This window comes from Siphateles boraxobius, unplaced genomic scaffold (assembly GCF_051911475.1).
Source record: "Siphateles boraxobius isolate OS27281-9 unplaced genomic scaffold, OSU_SipBor_1 31, whole genome shotgun sequence".
Lineage (NCBI taxonomy): Eukaryota > Metazoa > Chordata > Actinopteri > Cypriniformes > Leuciscidae > Siphateles > Siphateles boraxobius.
Genome location: NW_027508931.1, coordinates 5326988 through 5352053, shown reverse-complemented (window position 1 = coordinate 5352053; position 25066 = coordinate 5326988). Strand labels below are relative to the sequence as shown.

The 25066-nt window shown below is 41.4% G+C and overlaps 1 protein-coding gene across 3 annotated transcripts; it reads left to right on the top strand.

The window, feature by feature from the left end:
• Positions 1-1401: 1401 nt before the first annotated feature.
• Positions 1402-23761, top strand: LOC143696813 (monocarboxylate transporter 13). Of its 3 annotated transcripts, XM_077193528.1 has the most exons (7): positions 1402-1534; positions 3070-3126; positions 6450-6540; positions 9688-9944; positions 10379-10522; positions 17110-17955; positions 20403-23761. In XM_077193528.1, exons 4-7 carry the CDS (start codon positions 9695-9697, stop codon positions 20573-20575), a joined length of 1413 nt encoding a protein of 470 aa, XP_077049643.1. In that variant the 5' UTR covers positions 1402-1534; positions 3070-3126; positions 6450-6540; positions 9688-9694; the 3' UTR covers positions 20576-23761. The 3 variants fall into 3 exon arrangements, with proteins under 3 accessions (XP_077049643.1, XP_077049644.1, XP_077049642.1); XM_077193529.1 differs by lacking the exons at positions 1402-1534; positions 3070-3126 and having other exon boundaries at positions 6265-6540; positions 9864-9944; XM_077193527.1 differs by lacking the exons at positions 1402-1534; positions 3070-3126 and having other exon boundaries at positions 6265-6540.
• Positions 23762-25066: the final 1305 nt, after the last annotated feature.

The window sequence follows — 25066 nt, the reverse complement described above, 5'->3', positions numbered from 1 at the left end:
CAGAGGCGCTGGCGCCCTCCTAGCAACGGCGATTCGGGTTCGTGCTTAAAAACGTCACTGCGTCCGCGGGAGATGGCTTTAAAAAACGCAGACACCAACATCAAGATATAAATAACTATGGCTAACATTACAAGAAACATCAAAGCTCGAAATTAACATCAATGCTCGAAATCAAAGCCATTTTGGTTGCAAATGCTCCTGAAATATAATCTGTGCGAGTCAGTGCGACCTAAAAATATATTTGGGCGCTGACTACTACGCGAAATTTAAAAGGCTGATTTGACGTTTACTTGACTGACAGGACAGCTGTTTCGGTGGTTGCATAGCAACATAAAAAACGCAGCGCACTGCTAGTTCTGTGTTATCGAACCTGAACAACGCGTGTGATCGTCTCCATAAGAAGATGAAACGAACGCTGACAGATATCTTTTGTAAGCCGTCACCTAAAGAGGTGGAACACGCCAATGCCGATGGTGAGAATTTTTTATTTTTTTATTATTAATATTAATACATAGCTTATTTAGTTTTATATAGCAATGATTAATATCATCAACTGCTGGCTAAACTATCCATCATCTGCTGGAACATTTATGCATGTACAAGACCAAAACAAACAGATTTTGTGGCTATTTAATATGCACGTGAATGACGCAATCTTTATGTTCACCGCTTCATTCTTGATGATGATGCTGGTTGTATTCTGGCCCTCATGACCTCTGAGTCTGACCTAGGACTAGGTATAAATTAAGTAAATTTGCACAATGATATGCTATTAGGCCTAGACCTAATTTGTTAGGTCAAGTGCAAGACAGCAACAGCAAGTGATGAGAGTTGAAATGTGAAGGTATTTTGTTGCTTTGATGTTTATAGTTAGCCTACATTTGTTTTAGGGCTGTGGTGGCAGATAATAATATCTGATATTCTTTCCACTTACACCTCTGTTTTGGTTGTACTGCCAGTGTTTCTTGATCATAAATGGTTGATTCTAAGCCCTGGGCCTTGTTTGTATTTGTGGTTTGTTTGTAATGTTCAATTTTTCATTTTACCTACGTGGTGTGGTGGTAATTATCTTACTGTTGTGGTCCACCACTTGAAGGAATGTAAAGAAAACACTGTAGTGTTAGCTGTCTCAATGTGTGTGTATGCCAGTTCACCGTAGTTGCGTATGGACCATATATGGCACTAAATACATTTTTAGTGGGGGGGGGGCCTCACACAAATAGCAGCCTAGGGGCCCCTGACAACCTTAATCCGCCCCTGTTCACAGGTGTTGCTCATTAGCAATCGCACCACCGGCCTCGCGCCGTTCTCTCACGTCCCTCGGCCGTCCTGTTCGCCACACTCGCATGCAAAACAAACGCTCACATCACTCAGTTCTCTGAATATACAGCCATGTAATAACCCACCAACTTTCGTGTTCTGTCTCATTTACATAAGCTCCACCCTTTTCTCATAATCTTGTTTAACCTATGGAGTTTTGACATTATCACAGCAGACCAGAGGCTTAGTGCTACAACGCACCTGATGGTTACAGGTAAGACATTTTATACTGCATATATAACATGTTAGGCCAGAACTTTGCTCAGTCTTTAAATTATTTTTCCATCAGTGTGTAATGCTAAGCTTTGTTAAGATAGGCCTAAGGGGGAAGGGATGTTTTTGGTGCTGTGACACCAAATCCTCTTGAGGAGCACAGATGGTCACCATGGACACCAAAACATAACCATGAGGATAACAGAGGGGTCACACCTTATACAGATGAAAACAACAGAACAGAATTGGTGTTAGAAGCATAAACACATATGCAGTATAATAATTATTAGGACACGCTCAACAGTCTTCAGATCTCTTAGAAGACAACTTGAATTACTTTATTTTGAATGACACAAAGTCCATTTCAAGAAGCAACAGTATATGAGCAGTAAACAAAAGGAAGCTTGAGCGCTGCTGGTGTCCCTTGTATCCTCTGGTGCTCTTGGAAGGGTTAAATGTTCATAAAAAATTAAGTCCAGGCACTCAGTAGGTTACTAAAGTAAAAAAGCCTTTATTATTTAATGGCCTCCAACACCCTGATGCAGGCCAGTGGGCCAATATGCGTTGGTGTTTTTTAATAGTTTAGCCCTTGATTAAATAATAAAGGCTTTTTTAGTTTTGTAACCTACTGAGTGCCTGGACTTGGATTTTTCCAATTTTTATGAGTACATGAGCAGTGTTGGGGAAAGTTACTTTTAAAATATTGTGTTAGTTACTTTTTATGGAATGCTATTTACATTCCATTTGAATTAAGGAATTGAATTCAATTTAAAAGTAATTCTAAATTCAATTCTGAAATCAAAACTAACATACTCCAACAAACAGAAATTATTTTGAATGATTTGAATTGCCAAAAAAGAGTATGCATGTATATCTAAACCAGTTTTATACTAATACTAATTTCAAGATAAACTTGCTCCTCTCTAGGAATCCAAAAATAAAGAAAGAAGTATTGCCTGGAAGAATAACACCTCAATTTAATTTACATTACATTGATTTATATCCAAAATTGCAAAATTACATCCCAGCAACTTTGTATCCGAAAAAAAAAAAAAAGGATGTACATCATGTCTTCATTTTGGAAGAATATGCCTTGTAACGTAAGCTTCTGAGATAGTAATCTAACAAAGCAATTTCAGTAAAATTGTGATTTAGATGATCTTTATGTTCCAAAGAAATCCTGTGTGGCTGGCTTCTCGTCTTTTTGTGATACTCAGGTTTTGTAATCAACAGCAAAGCCATCTGGGTAAGTGCAAAGACACCTGTGCTTTTTGGGTGAAAGCCACTGGAGTGGAAGGACTGCCAGAAGAGGATGCCCTTCTTTCAATGACAATGTAAAAACATAGAACTCAACTGGTCTGAACTATTCAGAGGATTAATACGCATCTAATCCTGTTCATCCACATTATCTAATTGGTTTAATTCAGTGTGTCTTCACATTTTCATCCTATCAGAGGGATCCTGAACATAAAGACCTCATTATGATGAACGATCCCCTGCTCTGCTAATGCTAACCTTCTGTTTAACACCTTGCAGGTCACAGCACCCAAACAGAGATTAATCTGCATTATTTCATCCCTGCTGTGATATCCAGTAAGTTGAAAATCATTCTTATTAAGATACTTGCAGTTTTTATATTATGAGACACGTCCAGATTCATGTCTGGAAGATGAAATCATTAAACAAGATGCTAAGGTCTGTTGAACATGGGTAGTCTGATGCGTGTCCAGAGAGTAAAAGATCACAGCTAATCAGGCACTGCACAATATTCGATAACTAACAAGCTGACAGTTGGTCCTTTTTAATTGGATTTCATCCAAGACTGGAGAACATGCAACCAATGAAGCTTTAAACAGGACATGCAACATTTAACCCTAAAGCTGATGTATGTTCTCTTTCAGTGCTGTTCAACCAAAATGATCAGTTTATCTAGTTAAAGTTATCCTATAGAAATACATTACCATTCAAAAGTTTGGGGTCAGTAATATTTTTTTAAAGAAATTAAATCTAAATCTCTTTTCGGAAAAAAAACATTCAATTGATCAGAAGGGAGACTAAAGAAATGTATGATGTTACAATAGATTTGTATTTCATATACATGCTGTTCTTATAATCCTAAAAAATATATACATATTATGGTTTCACACAAATATTAAGCAGTACAACTGTTTTCAACATTGATAATAAGAAATGTTTCTTGAGCACCAAGTCAGCATATTAGTATGATTTCTGAAGGATCATGTGACACTGACGGCTGGAGTTATGGCTACTGAAACTTCAGATTTGCCATCACAGGACAAAATTACATTTTAAAATTTTAATACATTTTTGCTGTATATGGATCAAATAAATGCAGCCTTGGTGAATACATTCAAAATTCTTACCAACTTTTGACTTTTGCAGATTTTCATTTTAAGAGTCAGTGATATAAGTGACTACTTATGTCATTATTCTGTCACACGTTACTAATTCTACAGTATCTAAAATAATTTGTGTGTAAAATTGATTATTAGGATACTGTCTAATTGCAGTTTATTATGACGATTCAATTTCGTATGCATGTGTTTTAAGACTTTTAATGCTGAAATCAGATTAAGCTCTGGTAGATAAAAGCATTGTAAAGTAAAGGGATCCAAGCCAATATGTAATTTTATCTATGCAATATAAATATTACTTTCACTCATAACTCACAATATCAAGCTTTCATGCTTTTACACTGCATGTATTCTTTTCAGTATTCTATTATAAATTCAATCCTAACCATTAGTAGAAATCAATAATGTTAGTGTCAATGTCATAATAACTGAGTTCTCATCTTTTTTTTCCCAATGTATACTGCCAGTCTAGACAGGATTGGTAATACTTTATTTTGATGGTCAACTTTAGACATTCTTCTAACTCTAAGTAACTTTGCAACTACATGTCAACTAATTTGGGATTGTACGCATTTTGCATAATTTTACTAATTTCCACTGATTTTGTGCTCACGCCCAAAGTGCACGCACATAAAGCTGCCCTCAGTACTAAATTGAGTTCTTTTTCGCTGCTTATTGAACTTAAAAAGTCAACAAATCCACACAAAATAATGTCAAAATACTTGTGTAATCTTGGCGAGTATTCACGTAAACAGTTATGTTACAGTTGAGACAAAAAACACGTCCGTAATAGTGTTATGAATCTGTGAGTCAGGTCTTAAAGTGACAGCAGCGTAATATACCTACTGCCAAATTATGAGATCATATTAAAAATACCTACATGGCAGGTTTTCCCCATGGTATCGATGTCAAAATTGTGGCCAGTGAAAATGGTGAGTGGCTAGTAACTTTGAAAAACCACTAGACACGGTAGCTTGTGAGGAAAAAATTTAATGTCAAGCCTTGACTATCATCTACATTATGTGTCACATTAATATGTTTAACAGGTATTGTAGTGCAAACAATGTTGATGTAATTCTTCTATATGCTTATGAACATGCATGTCTGGTCCAGTTTTTAGTATCCACAACCTGTTTTTAATGCACACTGTATTTTATAGTATTTCTGTAATACTTTTCGCCATCTATTTTATAATTAATATTGTTTAGTGCCTGTCCAAGAGCCAAAAATTACAGCTGAATGAATTTGAAGTTTGCCGTTTTTATGCACATTTGACAGTTTAACCTTCCTTTTAGGAAACTCTTCCTACTTTACATGCATAAAGGGAAAGAGGACATCAAATGAAGCAAGGTTTTTATTGGCCCCTGAGCTTATTTAATTTTCCTTCCTTTTAATTTGTTTTTCAAAACACTCCAAGGCAGTGAAGATCAAACATCAGAGGAAGCTTAAATGACCTCGCTAATCAATGAACTCAGAGCAGTGGCTGAGAAATGAGATTCAGGCTATTACTGAACTGTTTTGGTTCTCGGGGTAAAATACTATTTATGCCTCAATTTTAGTTGAGTGTCAGTAGTTCAAGCCCAAGATTACAGGTTTGCATCTTGATAAAAAAAGATTTTTTCTCCCAAAAAAAGTTTAAATCCTATATGATGACCTTGGACAATGCTAATTCACAGTTAGGCAGCATAATATGTATAGATTTGTTTACTGAGTATTGAACTTACAAGCAGCACAAATTCTTGGAGGTCAAATGTTTATTTTACCATTTCATCTTCAAATTCCTATTATTATATACTAAAGGAACTCATGGTCTTAAAATGAGAAGGAATTATGTGACATCCTATTGGAATCTATCAAAAAAGCTGATGTCTGTACTTTTCTTTTCTCATCCTGTTCTTGTGCAGTTGTGACCTATTTCTATTTTATCTGATCCTTAGAAATTGCTTTTTATTGTTGTTGGCTAATATATTCAGGATTTTTCAGTCATAAATAATATGTTTGACTCGTATAAACCAGTTAATTTAGATGCTATCACATGAAGCACATTTTCCGTGTATCTAACAAAACGTTACAATGCTGAATGCACCAGAAGACTCATTATTTATCATAAAGAAAGTTTAAAATTCTATAATTAAAGAAGCTGTGGTTCTCTGCTTGAAGTGGTTGCTAACTTTAGTGAAATGTATTTTACTATCCTAAAAGTAGGGTAGGATATGAAGGTGATTTAGTCTATAATTATTGTTCATTTCTGCACATCTTGTTATTATGCACTCTAGAGAATGATGTGCTACACACATTTCTGTCCCGGGTAATCCATTTACAAAACAGCTGGTTTTATATTCAGGTCCAGAGATCATCCAAGTAAGGACCTGTGAAGCTCGGCCACAGTAGTTGTGTATCTCCTTCAGCATAAAGAGAAAAGATCTATTCACATTCTGGAAGCATTGTACAATAATGCATATGAAAACGCTTTACAACCAAGCAGGTTACCTCCCACTTCCTGCGTCTTCCCTGTGTTGACCTTTGCATTTCTGTGTACAGTAGTCTGGATACGCATTGTCACTGAAGATGAGCTAGACAGAACTTGGAAATGGGAATGAGGAGTCTTTTCAGCCAACAAATATTATGAGAGGTGAGATCACATTTGTATCGTGAATATACTAATTAGAACCACTGCAACTTCTTCAGCTGTGATTCAGAATATAGTTCCTTATTATATTTTAATTGGTTGAAGCTAATTAAAAAATATTGTGTAAAAAAAATCATCTCGGGTTACTTGACTGCAACCCTGTCAAGCAACCTGAGACGTTCCCTTTCAAAGGCTACACTCAATGCTACGCTTGATTCAGCACTATTGGTATAAGAATACCCAAGCCGCACTGGGGGTGTCTGGACCCCTCACGATGGTGTAAGCTCAAAAGGTCTCAGACATGTGCTTGTGATGTTGATTTAAGGATGTGTGAGCCCAAAGTGGCATTAATATCCAAACTGTAAAACCTTAAGGGTTATGAATTTGTGTGGAGAGGACTAGCCTGCCGCATCACAAACATGCTGCAGGGGGGCATCCCCCCGCCAAGGCTCGGGAAGAACCAACGCTCCTGGTAGAATGAGCCCTGATGCCTCAAGAGTAAATGGATGTACGGTTGAGAAAGGAATCTTAGTCAGGATGAGGATACAAAATTGATTTCACAATTCCTGGGGCAAAATCTAAGCAGGATGGCGAGAAAGACAGAGCCAGCAAATCCCAAATTCTTTTCAAAGAAGTGATAGCCATAAGAAAAAGCATCTTTAGAGTGAGAAGCTTGTCAGACACTGACTCTAGAGGTTCAAAGGGAGTCTCAACCAGACCCTCAAGGACTATAACTAAGTCCCATGAAGGGATCTTTGTTTTAACGGATGGCCTCAGTCGCCTGGCCCCACGAACGAAGCTGGCGAGCAGAGGATGCTTCCAGAGTGGCACCCCGTCAATCAAGGTGTGGCAAGCCGATAAAGCGGCCACATAAACCCTGAGAGTGGCGGGGCATGTGCCTGCTGATAATTTTTCCCGCAGGAACCCCAAAATTGAAGCGATCTGGCAGTTAACTGGCAGCCATCGCATCCAGACCCAGGGGGGCTGGGTGACTCAGAGAGAAAAAGATGGTACATTGCGCTGTCTTTTGGGAGGCGAAGAGGTCCACCTCTGCTTCGTAAAATCTTTCCCAGATTTGTTTCACTACCTCGGGGTGGAGTTTCTCTGTCTGGACAGTAGATCTGCTCCAGGGGTGGAGTGGCAATTGGGAGAGTCGGGGCTTTTCCCGGTGGGCCGGTAGTGTTGCGAGGCCGCGAGGGCCGGTCTGATAATAGTTATACATTGCAATTTCTAAGCAACACCATCCAACGGCCTGGTGTGCGGCCGCTGCCCGCTGGTCAAACTGTACAGCCTCTCTGCTCAACCCGTAAATAAATGCATTGATCCGCAAATTCATTTTCAGTTCTTAAATGGTCTAGTGGTAGATATTTTGCCAAGCATGTCAGAGGTTACGAGTTCTAATCCACAAGTTTTTTTTTTCTCTCATCAAAACTGAATATGTTCATCAGTGGTTACAGTCTATATCAAGCAGGGACAAGTTTTGTGCATTAACTGCATTTTATTTTGTGATTTCACTGGAATGATGTAGAGAGTCTTCGCAACAGCAATAGATTGAAGCGCGCATCCGAGTGAAGACAAGAGAACACTGTATCCATGACAGCCGATCGCCGCGGCAACGAGCGCTCAGCATGATTTAAATAAAAACAACATTTTAGCGCCAGATCTCTTATTTAACCGTGAACTAAATTAATGTTCTGCTATTTAACTGGAGATGTTTTATTTGTTTGTATTAGCTACATCCGTGCCACAATCTTTCAAAAAGTGGCGGGGGACAATATCGATCCTGAGAAAATGTGGTGGGACTTCACTGGATCTAAACAAATCAATCTAACTATAGATGTGACCAGTAGTGGTGGCTTTCTTAATCTATTTAAAATTAGTTTGTATTTTACAAAAAAATACCCCCCTAGGCCCCCCTCAGGAACTTCCTGTTTTGTTGCAATATTTCTATGTGAAAATATGCGTCTTTTCGATAGAACGTGACAAACCAATCACAATCTTGAACTTGAGCGTTCTGATGGAGATCTAAAACCGGACACAGTCCCCCATCCTTTTTGTTCTTTTTTTGGGGGGAACCCGGAAGTACCTGACTCTCTCTCATAGAACATATTCTATGGCCCCAGAAGAGATTCTCCTGTGACAGCAGATGCTCTGCTCTGGTTTCACGGAACCCAAGGACAGATACCCGGCAGTAGCTTTCACACAGGCAAAGTCTCTTTAAAGGGGTACCAATTTTAATTACTTCCTGTTCTTGGGGTGTAATCAGCGAAAACAGGAAATGACAGAATATCCAACATTTCACTGGAAACCGCTCCCCCCGAATCACCAGAGGTGGCAGGGAAGTTACAGTGCTTTCGTGAAGGTGTCGGTTAGGAGCTGATTGATGTATTTTACATGCTCCGTAACGAGTGGGCACACCCCCACAGACCTGGCCACAAAAAACTTTCTCCCTTTAAATACGTTGGTCAGTTCAACAATAATTTACGCAATTTTTATTATTTATTTGAAAGAATGAAAAGCGCAGTTTCCTGTCTATCCTTGCATTGTTCAACTGGTCAGGGTTGATTTAGAAAGTAATTAGTAATATGTATTGCAATACTTTGAGTAAATAGTACAGTAATTTAATTACACTGTTGAAGGTGTAATTTGTGGCTAGTAATTAATTACTTTTTATATCTTACACAATACTGCTGATAACTACCATCCTACAATATACACATTGGTTATTAAACAGGACAAATATGTCAGCTGCCCTGATATTACAGATGCTAGAGGCTGAATGTTAACCATTTCTTTTGGCAGTAAAACATTTTTTTTTACTGACTGATCTCAATGTTTGTGGTTGCAGGTCAGCCAAGTAAAACAAGTTTACAGTGTGTTCATATTCTTGTAGGGGTATTGACAGAGGTTACATATTCATTGCCTCATACAAAAAAAAAACATGTGCACACAACATTTGTTCAGTTTGGTGCAATGTGATTATGGCATGTTGTAGTTAATCATTCTTCAGCTGTTTTGACACAGAGATAATAATTGATGAACTATATCACTTTCGTCTCGTGTTACTGGGCTCAGAGAACATCAGTGCTGACTGGGCAGTGTGAATTTATGCGTTTCCATTTTTATAAAAACGTGTTTTTCTTTTTTTAGATGGCAGATGAGGAACTTATCTTCTGAGCTTCCAATGGAACTACAAGCGAAGAGAAGAATAGTTCGGCCTGCAGATCCCCCGGATGGAGGCTATGGCTGGTTCATTGTGCTTTCCTCCTTCCTTGTCTTTGGGCTGACATTCGGTGTAATCAAGTCCTTTGGTGTGTTCTTTGTAGAAATCCAGTACTACTTTGCAACCACAGCGACTGCAAGCTCATGGATCACATCCATCTCTGTGGCAACGGTACATTTTGGGGGTATGTACCAAGTTCAGTTTAAACCAGCAGGGGGCTCCCTTCACTTACACTCGCAGTAACCTTTGCCTTTTGAACTGCAGACATGTACTGGCTGATGTTAATATGTTTGTAAATGTCAAAATGAAGATGTGGTAAAAACTCTTTGTCACACTTGATCTTCACTGTTGATCTAATTTGTAATTAAGATGCATGCCAACACACAAGCTCACTGTAATGTTTTAATATTTGTTAGAGCCACATTCATGTTCTCCGGCACCATCAGACCTTTAAACATTGTGAGGCTGAAATATATCTAACAGAGCAGGAGACTAGAAATATGAGTTTGTGTTACCCTCCATTTTTCTGTCTCCCAGAATGATAGCTTTACATGGGCTGACAGAGCACTTGGCTACTGGCGGTACAGTATGTCATAACTGTGTGCTTGTCTGATTCAGCCCCTGTAGGCTCTGCATTGAGCGCGTACTTCGGCCATCGGACAGTGGTCATGGCGGGGGGTCTGCTGAGTAGCATTGGGATGGTGGCCGGGTCGTATGCCCAGGATCTGCTACAGCTGTACATCACTGTGGGGTTCCTTACAGGTAAAAGCACAGCCAGCAGTAGAGCATATGGCTGTGCTCCAGCGCACACACATTCACGCTTCCTGTGTTTCATCGTTGATTTACAACTTGAAAAGGTCATAAGCCAATTATAGCAGCTGTATGGGAGAGGGAAAAGCATATGATGAGACAGGAAAGTTTTAGGAGCAAAGAAAGAAAAACATTTTGCCCACTAGGATTTAAAGTTAAACTAGTTACAAACAATGAAAATTTGTTTTGTTCATTATCACTATTGGCACATGTTGTCTAATTATTTCTCTCTAATTTGTCATTCTTTATTACTTGCTTAAGTAAGTTATTAATTTTGTTAAATTCATTAATTGCCACTTTCTTAGTTTAGTATTGTCACGGTTGTGGTGTAGATGAAGACAGGCTGAGGCAAAAAAGCTCCAATTCAAAGGTTTACTCAAAAGCAACAACAAACAGGTACAGGCAGGCAGAGGGTACACTCACAAAACACTATAACTTTACATAGACGAGAACCGACAAAGACAGACTGAACAGAAGAAACTAAATACAGAGACAAATGAACCATAATGATGTGAAGACAGGTGACACAGATGATGATAACGAGGAACAGGCTGGTAAGTGAGGGAGTGAGTTCAGGTGTGGAGACAAGGAGGATTCTGGGAAGTGTAGTGCAGACAAGGACAGACAGGTGCAGACGAGGACTGTGACATTACTCCCCCCTCCCGGTAGGCGTGACCTCACGCCTTAAAACAGGGGTGGGAGGGTGGGCATCCTGGAGTCTGTAACGGGAAGGCGGACCGGGTGCAGGAGGATGGACTCCAGGATGGACCAGGCGGCCATGGCGGAGCAGGACGTGGGCGTGGCCATGGCGGAGCAGACGAACCCTCGGGCGTCCAGGGTGGAACGGTCGGACCCTCGGGCATCCCGGGCGGTGAGGACCCTTCGGGCGGCCATGGCGGTGCGGACCCTTCGGGCGGCCATGGCGGTGCGGACCCTTCGGGCGGCCATGGCGGTGCGGACCCTTCGGGCGGCCATGGCGGTGCGGACCCTTCGGGCGGCCATGGCGGTGCGGACCCTTCGGGCGGCCATGGCGGTGCGGACCCTTCGGGCGGCCATGGCGGTGCGGACCCTTCGGGCGGCCATGGCGGTGCGGACCCTTCGGGCGGCCATGGCGGTGCGGACCCTTCGGGCGGCCATGGCGGTGCGGACCCTTCGGGCGGCCATGGCGGTGCGGACCCTTCGGGCGGCCATGGCGGTGCGGACCCTTCGGGCGGCCATGGCGGTGCGGACCCTTCGGGCGGCCATGGCGGTGCGGACCCTTCGGGCGGCCATGGCGGTGCGGACCCTTCGGGCGGCCATGGCGGTGCGGACCCTTCGGGCGGCCATGGCGGTGCGGACCCTTCGGGCGGCCATGGCGGTGCGGACCCTTCGGGCGGCCATGGCGGTGCGGACCCTTCGGGCGGCCATGGCGGTGCGGACCCTTCGGGCGGCCATGGCGGTGCGGACCCTTCGGGCGGCCATGGCGGTGCGGACCCTTCGGGCGGCCATGGCGGTGGGGACCCTTCGGGCGGCCATGGCGGTGGGGACCCTTCGGGCGGCCATGGCGGTGGGGACCCTTCGGGCGGCCATGGCGGTGGGGACCCTTCGGGCGGCCATGGCGGTGGGGACCCTTCGGGCGGCCATGGCGGTGGGGACCCTTCGGGCGGCCATGGCGGAGAAGCCCCTTCGGTTGACCGTGGGTCCTTGGGCACCCACGGCGAGGGCCTATGGCCCCCCCCAAAAAAATTTATGGGGAGAGTGACAGAGTCATTACAAGTCTCTGGGCTGGACGGAACCAGCGGTGAAGGCCCGGCTATGCTGGACGGAACCAGCGGTGAAGGCTCAGAAGGGCTGGACGGGACCAGCGGTGAAGGCTCTGTGCTGGACGGGACCAGCGGTGAAGGCTCTGTGCTGGACGGGACCAGCGGTGAAGGCTCTGTGCTGGACGGGACCAGCGGTGAAGGCTCTGTGCTGGACGGGACCAGCGGTGAAGGCTCTGTGCTGGACGGGACCAGCGGTGAAGGCTCTGTGCTGGACGGGACCAGCGGTGAAGGCTCTGTGCTGGACGGGACCAGCGGTGAAGGCTCTGTGCTGGACGGGACCAGCGGTGAAGGCTCTGTGCTGGACGGGACCAGCGGTGAAGGCTCTGTGCTGGACGGGACCAGCGGTGAAGGCTCTGTGCTGGACGGGACCAGCGGTGAAGGCTCTGTGCTGGACGGGACCAGCGGTGAAGGCTCTGTGCTGGACGGGACCAGCGGTGAAGGCTCTGTGCTGGACGGGACCAGCGGTGAAGGCTCTGTGCTGGACGGGACCAGCGGTGAAGGCTCTGTGCTGGACGGGACCAGCGGTGAAGGCTCTGTGCTGGACGGGACCAGCGGTGAAGGCTCTGTGCTGGACGGGACCAGCGGTGTAGGCTCTGTGCTGGACGGGACCAGCGGTGTAGGCTCTGTGCTGGACGGGACCAGCGGTGTAGGCTCTGTGCTGGACGGGACCAGCGGTGTAGGCTCTGTGCTGGACGGGACCAGCGGTGTAGGCTCTGTGCTGGACGGGACCAGCGGTGTAGGCTCTGTGCTGGACGGGACCAGCGGTGAAGGCTCTGTGCTGGACGGGACCAGCGGTGAAGGCTCTGTGCTGGACGGGACCAGCGGTGAAGAGGGCTTCGAGCTAGGTTCATGGGCTGTGACGAATGTGTGTGCTGCCCACACACACAAAACAGCCATGGATCTCACAAGGAGCACTGCCTCCTCCAGAGCTGGCTGGACGGTCTCTGGCTGGACGGTCTCTGGCTGGACGGTCTCTGGCTGGACGGTCTCTGGCTGGACGGTCTCTGGCTGGACGGTCTCTGGCTGGACGGTCTCTGGCTGGACGGTCTCTGGCTGGACGGTCTCTGGCTGGACGGTCTCTGGCTGGACGGTCTCTGGCTGGACGGTCTCTGGCTGGACGGTCTCTGGCTGGACGGTCTCTGGCTGGACGGTCTCTGGCTGGACGGTCTCTGGCTGGACGGTCTCTGGCTGGACGGTCTCTGGCTGGACGGTCTCTGGCTGGACGGTCTCTGGCTGGACGGTCTCTGGCTGGACGGTCTCTGGCTGGACGGTCTCTGGCTGGACGGTCTCTGGCTGGACGGTCTCTGGCTGGACGGTCTCTGGCTGGACGGTCTCTGGCTGGACGGTCTCTGGCTGGACGGTCTCTGGCTGGACGGTCTCTGGCTGGACGGTCTCTGGCTGGACGGTCTCTGGCTGGACGGTCTCTGGCTGGACGGTCTCTGGCTGGACGGTCTCTGGCTGGACGGTCTCTGGCTGGACGGTCTCTGGCTGGACGGTCTCTGGCTGGACGGTCTCTGGCTGGACGGTCTCTGGCTGGACGGTCTCTGGCTGGACGGTCTCTGGCTGGACGGTCTCTGGCTGGACGGTCTCTGGCGGAAGAAGCTCAGGAAGGTCGTCAAAAAGCTCAGACTCAGGCTCGGCAGAACATGACTCAGGGCCCACAGTGAGGGAGGATCCACAAACCCACAGAGCTCTGTCCATAAATTCAGCAAAAGAAAGATTTAAGTCTTCTAGCAGCAGTATCTGGGTTAGCGGATCATCCAGTCCTCTCCAGAACCGCTGCTTTAAGAACTCCTCCTCCCAGTAAACGTCCTGATGTAGATGCAGGTAAACTGCAACAAATTCCTCCAGAGAACTCCCATTCTGATTAAATAGCAAAGCCTCCATAGCGTCCTCCATATTTAGGTCGGTTCTTCTGTCACGGTTGTGGTGTAGATGAAGACAGGCTGAGGCAAAAAAGCTCCAATTCAAAGGTTTACTCAAAAGCAACAACAAACAGGTACAGGCAGGCAGAGGGTACACTCACAAAACACTATAACTTTACATAGACGAGAACCGACAAAGACAGACTGAACAGAAGAAACTAAATACAGAGACAAATGAACCATAATGATGTGAAGACAGGTGACACAGATGATGATAACGAGGAACAGGCTGGTAAGTGAGGGAGTGAGTTCAGGTGTGGAGACAAGGAGGATTCTGGGAAGTGTAGTGCAGACAAGGACAGACAGGTGCAGACGAGGACTGTGACAAGTATTAACATATATTTAATGTACAATTATTTTGATTTTGGTTTGCTTTATTCTTATTTATTAATCAGTTAAATTAAATCTTAAGTATTAAGGTGATGATACACAGGGCAATTTTTTGAGCAATATTGCTGGTTAATCTTGCTGAGCGATTATTGCTTGGGCGCTTTCCCATTGAAAATGGGCAATACATTTCTATCTAGATAATTTAGATTGGTCATGGGCCCTGTGTTTCATCTGGTTGGCCGTTGACGGCAACATTGCCCAGCAACATTGCTCAAAAAGTTGCCCTGTGTGTCATCACATTTAGGCTATTTAAATATAAGGCACTAATTATGCACTTATATTATTTTGCGCAAAAAATCTAAGCTGCAAACTCAAAAAATGTACTGGTTTCGTCAGATTAATAAAACACTAAGGGCCAGATTTACTAGACAGTGAAAAATAACGTAATTCCAAAACAGCGTATTTTACGAGGTGGATAATTCGTACGAATTCATATTACCTCACTCGTAGAAATTCGTAAGATTTTGGGTAAATCGTACATATTTTACGAGTTGCCCAATTCATATGAATTCGTATGAATGACTTACCCCTGACCCCGCTCCTAAACCTACCCATCACTGGGATTATGAATTTGTACGAATTGGACGTGAGATAGCGTTGGAGTGAAAAGTTCTTCTTGTGATCTACTGACGATGCGCAAATTAAAGAACAAACACAGTCAGATCATTTCCATAATGACCAACGCAATCTACCCAAGGTGGTAATCCATCCTCCGGAAACTGAAGCCTCCCTGGGGGCCGCCATGTTAGCAGACCATCACCTGCTGTAAGCCTTCCATTGACTCCCATTCATTTAGGCATCACTTTGACAGCGAATAACTTTACATCTGAGGCGTCCAAAGACTTCATTTGTCCTTTTTTTATTTCTAAAGAAACACGACAACGTATAAAAGGCTCCATTACTTTGTATCTTACGTTATGGCCCCGTAGAAGCCGTTTTTTGTAAAAATAGGCTAACGATTGCGTCATAACCACGCGACTTTCTGTCGCACAATAGAGAAATTACCATATAGACAGGAGGAGAAGCTCGCAGGCAATCTTTTACTGTCTATGAGGCAATCGGGGGGAAATAGAGGCATAAAGTCAAGGGAGAAGCCCATAGATAAAGACTCAATAAAAGCAATGGGACAAAATATTTCAACAACGTTTTTGAGGAATTACGTGATTCAGATTTGTCTTGGCACGGCTACTAGAAGATTTACAACTGTCAGACTGTCGTCAAGCTCAGTTTGTGCCTGCGCAATACGCTCAGCCATCAGGAAGTGAGTGCTTCTAGTGGGCTTCAGTTTTCTCCATTGAAATCAAGGGGGTCGCTGTGTCCATTTCTTTTACTGTCTATGAATCTAGCAGGTAGCGTCTGGTTTAATACGTGCTTTTTTCGGGCGGTAGGACTAAACAATGGCGTAAACACCATTAAATTGATGAGCGCAAACCATAGTAAATCACCCTGCATAATTCATTTAAATACTCTCCTCCCATAAATTTTGCGCCTGAAAGTGAAACTCCTACAAATGTATATGCAATTAGGTCATCTGCAAAAAATAAATGTGTCGATGCCTTTTCAGCGCTAATTTTTCACTGCGTGTCTTCAGTAAATTCTGACAGTAGTTGTTTTTTTACGCCAAAAGAGGGTTTGCGCTGGAGCAAGCTGTTAGTATATCTGGCCCTAAATGTTAACAAAAAGTTAATACTTTTTTTCAGGAAAAGATGCATTAAATTGATCAGACTTTTGCATTGTTACAAAAGAATATAATCTTTTAAAGTATCAAAGTATCCTTATATCAAAAAAAGTAATTTCTACAAAAAATATTTAGCTGCACATCTGTTTTCAACATTGATAATAAGAACATTTTTGTGACCTCCAAATCATCATATTAGAATGATTTCTGAAGGATCATGTGACACTGAAGACTGGAGTAATGGGTTTCCCCTTCACAGGAATAAATTACATTTTAAAATATATTAAAATAGAAATAAAATAGTAATAATATTTCACAATTTTACTGTTTTAATGTATTTTTCATCAGATAAATGCAGCCTTGGTGAGCATAAAAGACAAAAAAAAAAACATTAAAAAAATCTTACTGTCCCCAAATTTTTGAATGGTAATTTAAAAGCCTTGTAGTCGGCCACTGGCTCAATATCATGCTAAAGGTCTAGTGTGCAAGTTACAGCAGCAGCACAACTTTCAGGTCAAGTTCAATGATAGAAATATTCCATGACTGCTAGCAACACAATATTTTGAAAAAAAATGTGTATTCAGTTAGTAAGTGTTGCTAGATGTTCATAAAACACATAACCTTGCAATACTTGCTGTCCATTTAGCCAGTGGCATTTAAAAAACGTTTTACCCTACAAAATGAATGATTTGTCAAAGAAATAAATGCTTGCTCTGAATGTCCTTTTCGTTTTGTCCTCTGCAGGATTCGGCTACGCCCTGACCTGGACCCCTACTGTCACCATGCTAGCCTGGTACTTTGAAAAGCGACGACCAGTGGCCAACGCTCTGGCCAGCGCAGGAGAATGCATCCTCACTTTCGTCCTGACCCCATCCTTCCAGTTCATGGTGGATAGGTATTCCTGGAGGGGAGCGATGCTGATCCTGGGAGCTCTGCAGCTCAACTTGTGTTTGTGCGGAGCTCTTCTAAGACCACTCAACAGATATGTTCCTTCTAAAGAGCTGGTAGAGAAGGACGATCATGAGCTGGAGCCGTTATCACAAACTCACACAGACTTTAAAAGTTCAAAGAACAGTTCAGACTCGAAAAAATCTAATCCACTGAAGGTCAAAATCATAAGTTACATGGACTACACGCTTATTGTTAACGCTCGCTTCATGATCTACTCAATGTTTGGTGTCTTTGCTGCTCTTGGCTTCTTCGCTCCAGCTCTCTTTCTGGTACCGTACGCCCGCAGTCAAGGAGTGGAGGAGTACCAGGCAGCTGCTCTCATGTCCATCTCTGCGGTGCTGGACCTGTTAGGACGGGTGCTGTTCGGGTGGGTGGCTAATCTGCGGTTGGTAAAGACAGTCCACCAGCTGACTGTCACAGTGATTCTGTTGGGCATTGTTCTGTTGCTCTGCCCACTAGCTACCACTTTCACCCAGCTAGCGTTGTTCAGTGCGTGTTACGGACTGGTGTTCGGCGCGACCGTGGCCATTCACATCACGGTACTGGCGGAAGTGGTGGGGGTGGAGAGGCTAGGGAGTGCTCTGGGTTTCTTCATGCTCATCCGCAGCAGTGGTGGGCTTCTTGGACCACCTTTAGCAGGTGAGATGTTTAAAAGGAATTTGATCAATAGTGACTATCCTGAGCAGAGACTATCCTGTTTTTAAATAATTTAAATAGTTATAAACCGTATATACTGTGTGTGTGTGTATATATATATGTATATATATATATATATATATATATATATATATATATATATATATATGTATGTATATGTATATATATTTGTTAGATATACTGTATATTTTCAAGACACATAACTAAATATTTAGAACAAAAATATAATAGTATTTTCTTATAATGTATAATGTTATTGTATTATATTATATCTGTGATTTTTTATTAGTTGATTGTGTCATTTAAATAAATCAAAAATATAATGTAACATATTATTAAAATTATGTGTAATTAATTGTTATTAATAATTATTATAATGAATACTTGTATTCGTTATTGTTATATTTGTTATTTATAAACAAACAATCAACAAACATATATATATATATATATATATATATATATATATATATATATATATATAAAAATATTATTATATTATATTATATTTGTGATAAATTTGGGATTTATTTGTTTCTTTATATGCTGAGTAGGTTATTATGACATCTATCTACAGATTGCTTGCAGAAGTTACTCTACAGTCTAACATTAAGATGTCCTGTTTTATTGTTTAGAAAGCACTTTATCAGTCATCCTAATGCATTTCCCTTCCCTCATCATATTTGAGGTTTCTCATTAATGCTTGACAGGATTCAGTTTACAGTAATACTGTTATCTTCTCATAAAGCATCGCCTTTCAAAGAAATGCACTCGGCTATTGTGTTAATTTCATGGATTATTGGCCACTACATAAATGGATTTTCCCCTTTCAGTAGCGAGCCTCGCTTTGACTGCCCTGACCAAATTTAAACCGCTTATTTGTTTTCATTGGCTGTAATTTTCTGTGCCCGCTGCTCAGAGCACATCACAAACGGTAGTGCAACAATACATCAGCGGAGCTACAAAAGGGGCCAAAGAATCAACAAACAAACTACCAGCCAAGAACAACATATAATAGCTGTAATTGATTACCAGATGATAAACTCTGAAAGAAACTTCAAATAGATTGTATTGTAATGTGGAGATGATGACACTTTGCCCTTACCTAACAGTTTTTCACTTAAGAACATCTGCCAAAACATGGCACAAGTTGGAAGAGTTCTCCCCTGTGCAGCCAAAAACCTCTCCCACGCTATAGGCAGTTCAACACTAAATCAGCCAGAAAAGCCTCATCTGTCCTTTTAGAGGCGTCAACTGCCAAAACCATGTCCATATCTGTATACTGGAAGACTAATGTACCTTATATGAATCTCTTGGGTTTTTAGTCCATTAAATAGAGCACAGACTAATGGTTGGGAGGAGAGAAACGCTTTTTTTTAGGCACTACAGGTTAGTCTGCTGGGCTCCATAACCGGCGGTGTAATTACACCATAAATTAGCTCTGCTGCAGTTTTTCTCAGTGACTTTTAATTGGGTTGGAAAACTCCTTTACTGTGGCATTATAAAAGATGACTCAAATAATCACTGCATCACTGACTTCATAGGGGCTCTGTTCATTGGTGCTTTAATTGAGTGATTGTTTAAAATAATGTACAGGAAAATGTGCATTCAGAAAGCAGGTTGGGCATAGAAATGGGAGGTGGGGTGATAAACGAACAACTGCAGGCTAATTAGTGGTGCTTAGGCAAGCGTCACTATTGTGCCCAAGCAACCGCCCAGAATACCCTAGAAACCGCATACAAATGCCCTTGCAACCACCTACAACAGCCTAGAATGAGGTGAGTTTTGTATGGGCAAGTATGTGGAGCCTTGATTTCAGTATTACAGGGAAACTAAATGTGATTTGATATTATTTTAAGATATCACTTTTGAGTGCATAGAAAATTTGATAAAAGGAAGCCGTTAGTGATAACGTTTTTGTTGTCATTGTTAATGTATTTGAGATTTATATATATATATATATATATATATATATATATATATATATATATATATATATATATATATATATATATTAAGATGTTCACATGCAGTCAAAAACAATATCTACTGCAGTTTGTCGTGTATAACAATATTATGAATTAATTTTGGTCTGTCTGCCTAAAATTACACAAACTGAAATTTGGGTTTGGTCTAGGTGTCAAATATTGATGTCACAGTTGTCACAGTTTCAGAAAACATTTTCATTGATCTGCCTTTAATTGCAAGAAAGGGCAAATGCAGGATGGATGAATGGATAACAGTGCAATTTTTCCTCATTATTAAAAAAGAAAACAATTAGATATTACATATCTAGATTATATTTTTTATTATTTTTATATTTCAATTTTTTGTTTTTCTTTTTAAGCTATATTTTGTGCATTCTCCTTTATTCTAAGTGAAACTCATAATTGACAATGATGAAATCACTTTTCCTACTGTTTCCACAGGAATCTTCATAGACAAAATGAGTGACTATGGTGCTGGTTTCCTGATGGCAGGAGTGGCTCTTCTCGTCTCTGCCGTGTTTTTACTTGTATTACATCAGATGAACAAAAAAGGGATGGAAAAGGGAAAAGATATCAACTTGGACAACGGGAAAGGATGCAAGGATCTGATTTGAAAACAAGTATTCCAACTTTGGAAGAAGTTAATAAGAGGCTTTAGTGGAATGTGCATTTAGGGTCACATTTATTTTGCAGTGTCATGTTGTGGACAAATATGATGCATTCATGTTTCACCACACATGTCGCGGTTAAGCAGAGATAATAATTAGAGATCTGTAAGTGATGGTGTAAACTGATCTGATCTGTCCATTCTATGAAGGAAAAGTGAACAGACCTTTCTCACCTAAGTGAAACATTCTGGGAAGTCTTCTCATGTAGTCATAATAATGCCATTGCAAGCAATATTTCATCAGATCTATTGCTCCAGTAAGTCTGGAAAATGGACACTGCCTTAATGGACTAATGGAAGCTGACTCATAGTTTAGGTACAGCCAAATATTTTCACAGTCAAGAACAATATCAGCAATAATAATATGAAAATGTATTTTGGTCTGTCTGCTTAAAATTGCACAAATTAAAATTTGGGTTTGAAACGTAGATTTTATGTAGGTTAAAGTTCCATCCACTGGTCTGGATGTCAAATACGTCCCACAGTTTCGCAGAACCTGATTTCGCCAAGTTCAACATGCTCCTGGATCATCATCTTTGTTGATCCTGGAACGACATTCCAATAAACCAATCAGATTTGAGGGACATTTTTACAGTTATGTCAAGTTTAGGCTTACAACCAGGGTTAGGTGCTTCTACGTCAGTGTTGTTCACCTATCATTTCCCAGTGATTTTAGGGATAACGTATGGGTAGGGTTAGGTTTAGGGGTGTGCAGGGATAGATTATGAGTGGGTTAGGATTACATTTTCAGGCAGGAATTTTGTTTTAGGATCAACAATATATGCTGACTCAAGGAACCCGTCTAACTCTGCAAAATCAGGACGTGCCACAGTTTCAGAAAACATTCTCATTGATCGCCCTCTAACAGTGAAAAGGGGAAATGCTGGATTGACAGTGAAATTCTTTTAAATACCTGTTTTCCTCCTTACATTTTTTAAACCATGCGTTTAAAAAATGCTTAGACACATGGAATTAAAGCGGCACTATGCAGGATTTCTGTTTTTGTCAAACAGCGATCCCTAGAGTCGCTGTAGAGTACTTGTATTTAACGTTACTGTCGTAAACACCACTCACGCAGAGCGTATCTGCACTCACGGCCTCTGCACTTCATCATAATAAAGTAGCCTACCGCGTTAGGCTCACCTGAGCCTAAATGCCAGATGACACCAATAAAGTGTATCATGTACGTCGCATTATTTCGCAGGGCTCTCAAGTATTGAAGACAGGCAAGAGTGACATCCAGCCAACAGATACATTTTTGTCATTGTTTGTTGCGTTAAATCTTACCCAGATACAATAGGGCTATTTTCTGATTGGCTATTGTGTAGCTCGACGAACAACACCAGAGGAGACGCGCTTGATTCCTGCTGGTTCCACAGTGAGAGCGGCGCGGCCAGAGTTTTGGCATATTAAATATTACAAATAGTTTTTCAGCGTAAGAAATACAATGTGTGGGGGGAGATCGTGACAAAAGACCGAAATGAGACAGAAATGAGTGACTGTCACGGTCAATGCGTGACACTTGAGAGCCCTGATTTCGTAACGTCCGTTATGATGTTGTTAGACATGAGTATTGCAATTTATCATAATAGTTTGCAATTTGCGCTCATTTACACGATTTACAACATGTAGGCTTATTTATGTCCTGATAATTATGTGAGATATTGACAACTGTTCTCATGATAATCGCAGGAATCAACTTTAACAGTGAAAGACTGAGCGAGTGGGACTCTTGTCCGGTTCCTCGTTTGCCAGATTCTTGTTAGCGCTACCTTTTTCTTGACTCTTCCGACCGCGCTTTCTTCGTTTTTTTTCGCCATTCTGAAAACGCAGGTCCGATGTTTACTCGTGTTTGACTCCTCGCTCGGTCAGTCTGCCATTTCCTCTTTCTCTGTTCCTCCGACAATGCTTTTCTAGCTTTTTGCTTCTTATATGCCAGCTTTGCCATGGGACGATAGTTGTTCTTATAGCTAGCCGTATCCTGGATGGGAGCGTGTACGCGTGAAGTGCCGTAAAGCAATTCGTCCGCCGGCCCAAAGTTGCAGGGGTGGTTTTGCGGCTCACAGGCACCAGGGGGGTGCGAGACGACCACCATTCAACACGAAATCAGTAATATAAACATTACAATGACTCCAAAGCTGTTCGGTTAAGGTAAAAAAGTTACTTAGTTCTGCTTTAAAACGGCCTATTAAAAGCCGTTTAATAGATCATAAAATAGGGGGAAACAGTATATTAAAGTGTGTTTTGTTTTGCAAAAGCTTTAAAATACCTTAATCTCGATTTTATATGGGATAAATATAAAGGCATAGACTAAAACAGAGGTACATCCTGCTGAAGAAAACCACATGATAGACAGTACTATCTAGATCTTTTCTGTTTATACAATGTGATGAAACGGCAACCGTTCAAAGCTAAACCATCTTTACAACATATCAAAGCATATGCTTTCCTTCACAATAATCTATTCCTAACATCTGCACTTTGATGTGTTTTCTGCATGCTGGTCTGTGTGTATCACAGACAAGTGGCTTTCCAAATCGGGATTTTTTTTTGTTTTGTTTTTTAAAATAACAATGAATTTCAATGCTTGTTACCATGAATCTGAGAAAGCAAACATTATGCTCTAGACAAAATGAGCCTTCAACGGCATACAAATGAAAACGTTGTTGACGTTTTAGTCTGTCCACATCCACAGGCTCACTGTTTGCACTTTCCCTCATATTCAATTATTTTGTTATATTTTATTTTTCCTCATTTCCCTTTAATTTCACACATGTATACCAACAGTAAACCAAATACATGCACACAAAGAAAGAGGCCACTCAATGGACTTAATGTTAGTTTTAATAAGAAAAGTATAAGCTGTGTATTCTGATATTGACAAAATAAGTTCATATTTTTGTCATAATCGTCAAATTGAGTAATTTAGTATTTTGAATGAGCTTTTATTTTTATATTTTCAGTTTTAGTAATTAAGTTTTGTACTTTTGTTGATTGCTTTTAGTTTTATTTTGGATGTTTTTATTTATATTTTATTTTATTTTGTCTTTCTTTCAAATACCAAACAATGATTTTTTATATTTTTAATTAACAAATAAAAACACTGATCTTATCATTTTATATTTCTTTATGATATCGACATTTCACTGTAAATTCACTGTGGATGTATTACTTCAAGTAGAAATAGGGTGTTATGCTGTATATAGTTTTTGACACTTGATCCCATCAGTAAATCCCAACGAGAAGAAGAAATAATGCTGTAATGAGAGAAAATAGGACTCTTGCTGTTTTCATGTGACCTGAGCAATCCTTTCTTTTAAACACAGTTGAGGCGATGAGTCCTTTGAAGTCTGTAATTGGAAACAGTCGATGGAGTAAAGTGGAATAACAGGTCCCAGATCCACTTCTCCAGACATATCTCCTTCCTGTAAATCCCGGCCTCTTCACTTTGACCTTCATGTAGTCCAGGTTAGGCAGGAACGCCAGAAACAGCTATTTAGAATCATGCATGTTTGACCTTGCTTGATGGAAATGTTCGGTGGAGCCTCAGGATGAAAATTGAATTTGACTGAATCTAATATCAAAGACAGAAGGAAAATACCTGAGAAATTGGTCAGAAATTACAACAAATTGGAATTCTGCCTGTCTCTGAACAGAAAATTCAAAGTATTAGAACACCTGATTAATGTACCAACTTTTTGAAAAGTAAGAAACTAGAATACACAAAGACTGTACAGACTGAGCAAACTCAACCTTTCAAACACAGACAGACCTGGGCTGCATTTCCCAAAAGCATCATAAGCCAGTGGTTTTTAGAATCTACTTAGGCTTACAATACTTTTATGAAATTATACTGCACTAAAAATGAACAGGCTGTGCTCCTGCACACACTATGAGGTAGAATTTTTTTATTTTAACTTGTATACCGTACCTCATTAGATAAAATATTTATGGAAGCTTTTTTCCACCATGGAATGAAATAAAATATTAACAACTTCTCTTAATTATTTTTAATGAACTAAATTAAATTGTGTGTAAAAACTTCAATTAAATTAAGTAAAGGTGATGAATTCAATGTGTTTTGTATCTAATGCAAAGGCATTTCAGTGATAGGTTACAAATGAAAGTCTCATTATTTACTCAACCTCATGTCGTTGAATACCTATACTTTATTCTATAGAACATAAAAAAAACAGATATTTAAAAAAATGTTGGTATAACAATTTTGGTGACCATTGAATTCCATTATGTGGAAAAAATTACATTTCCCAAATGCCTTCTTTTATGTTCCACCGAGGAAAGAATGTCATACATGAGGAACTATCCTTTAAGTGTGGCTTTTGAGGCCACTGTGTCTAATTTTTATGCTTATGCTTTATCAACCTTCACCGTTTGAAGTTCAAGTTTCATAGAAAGTTATATTATATGTATTATGAAT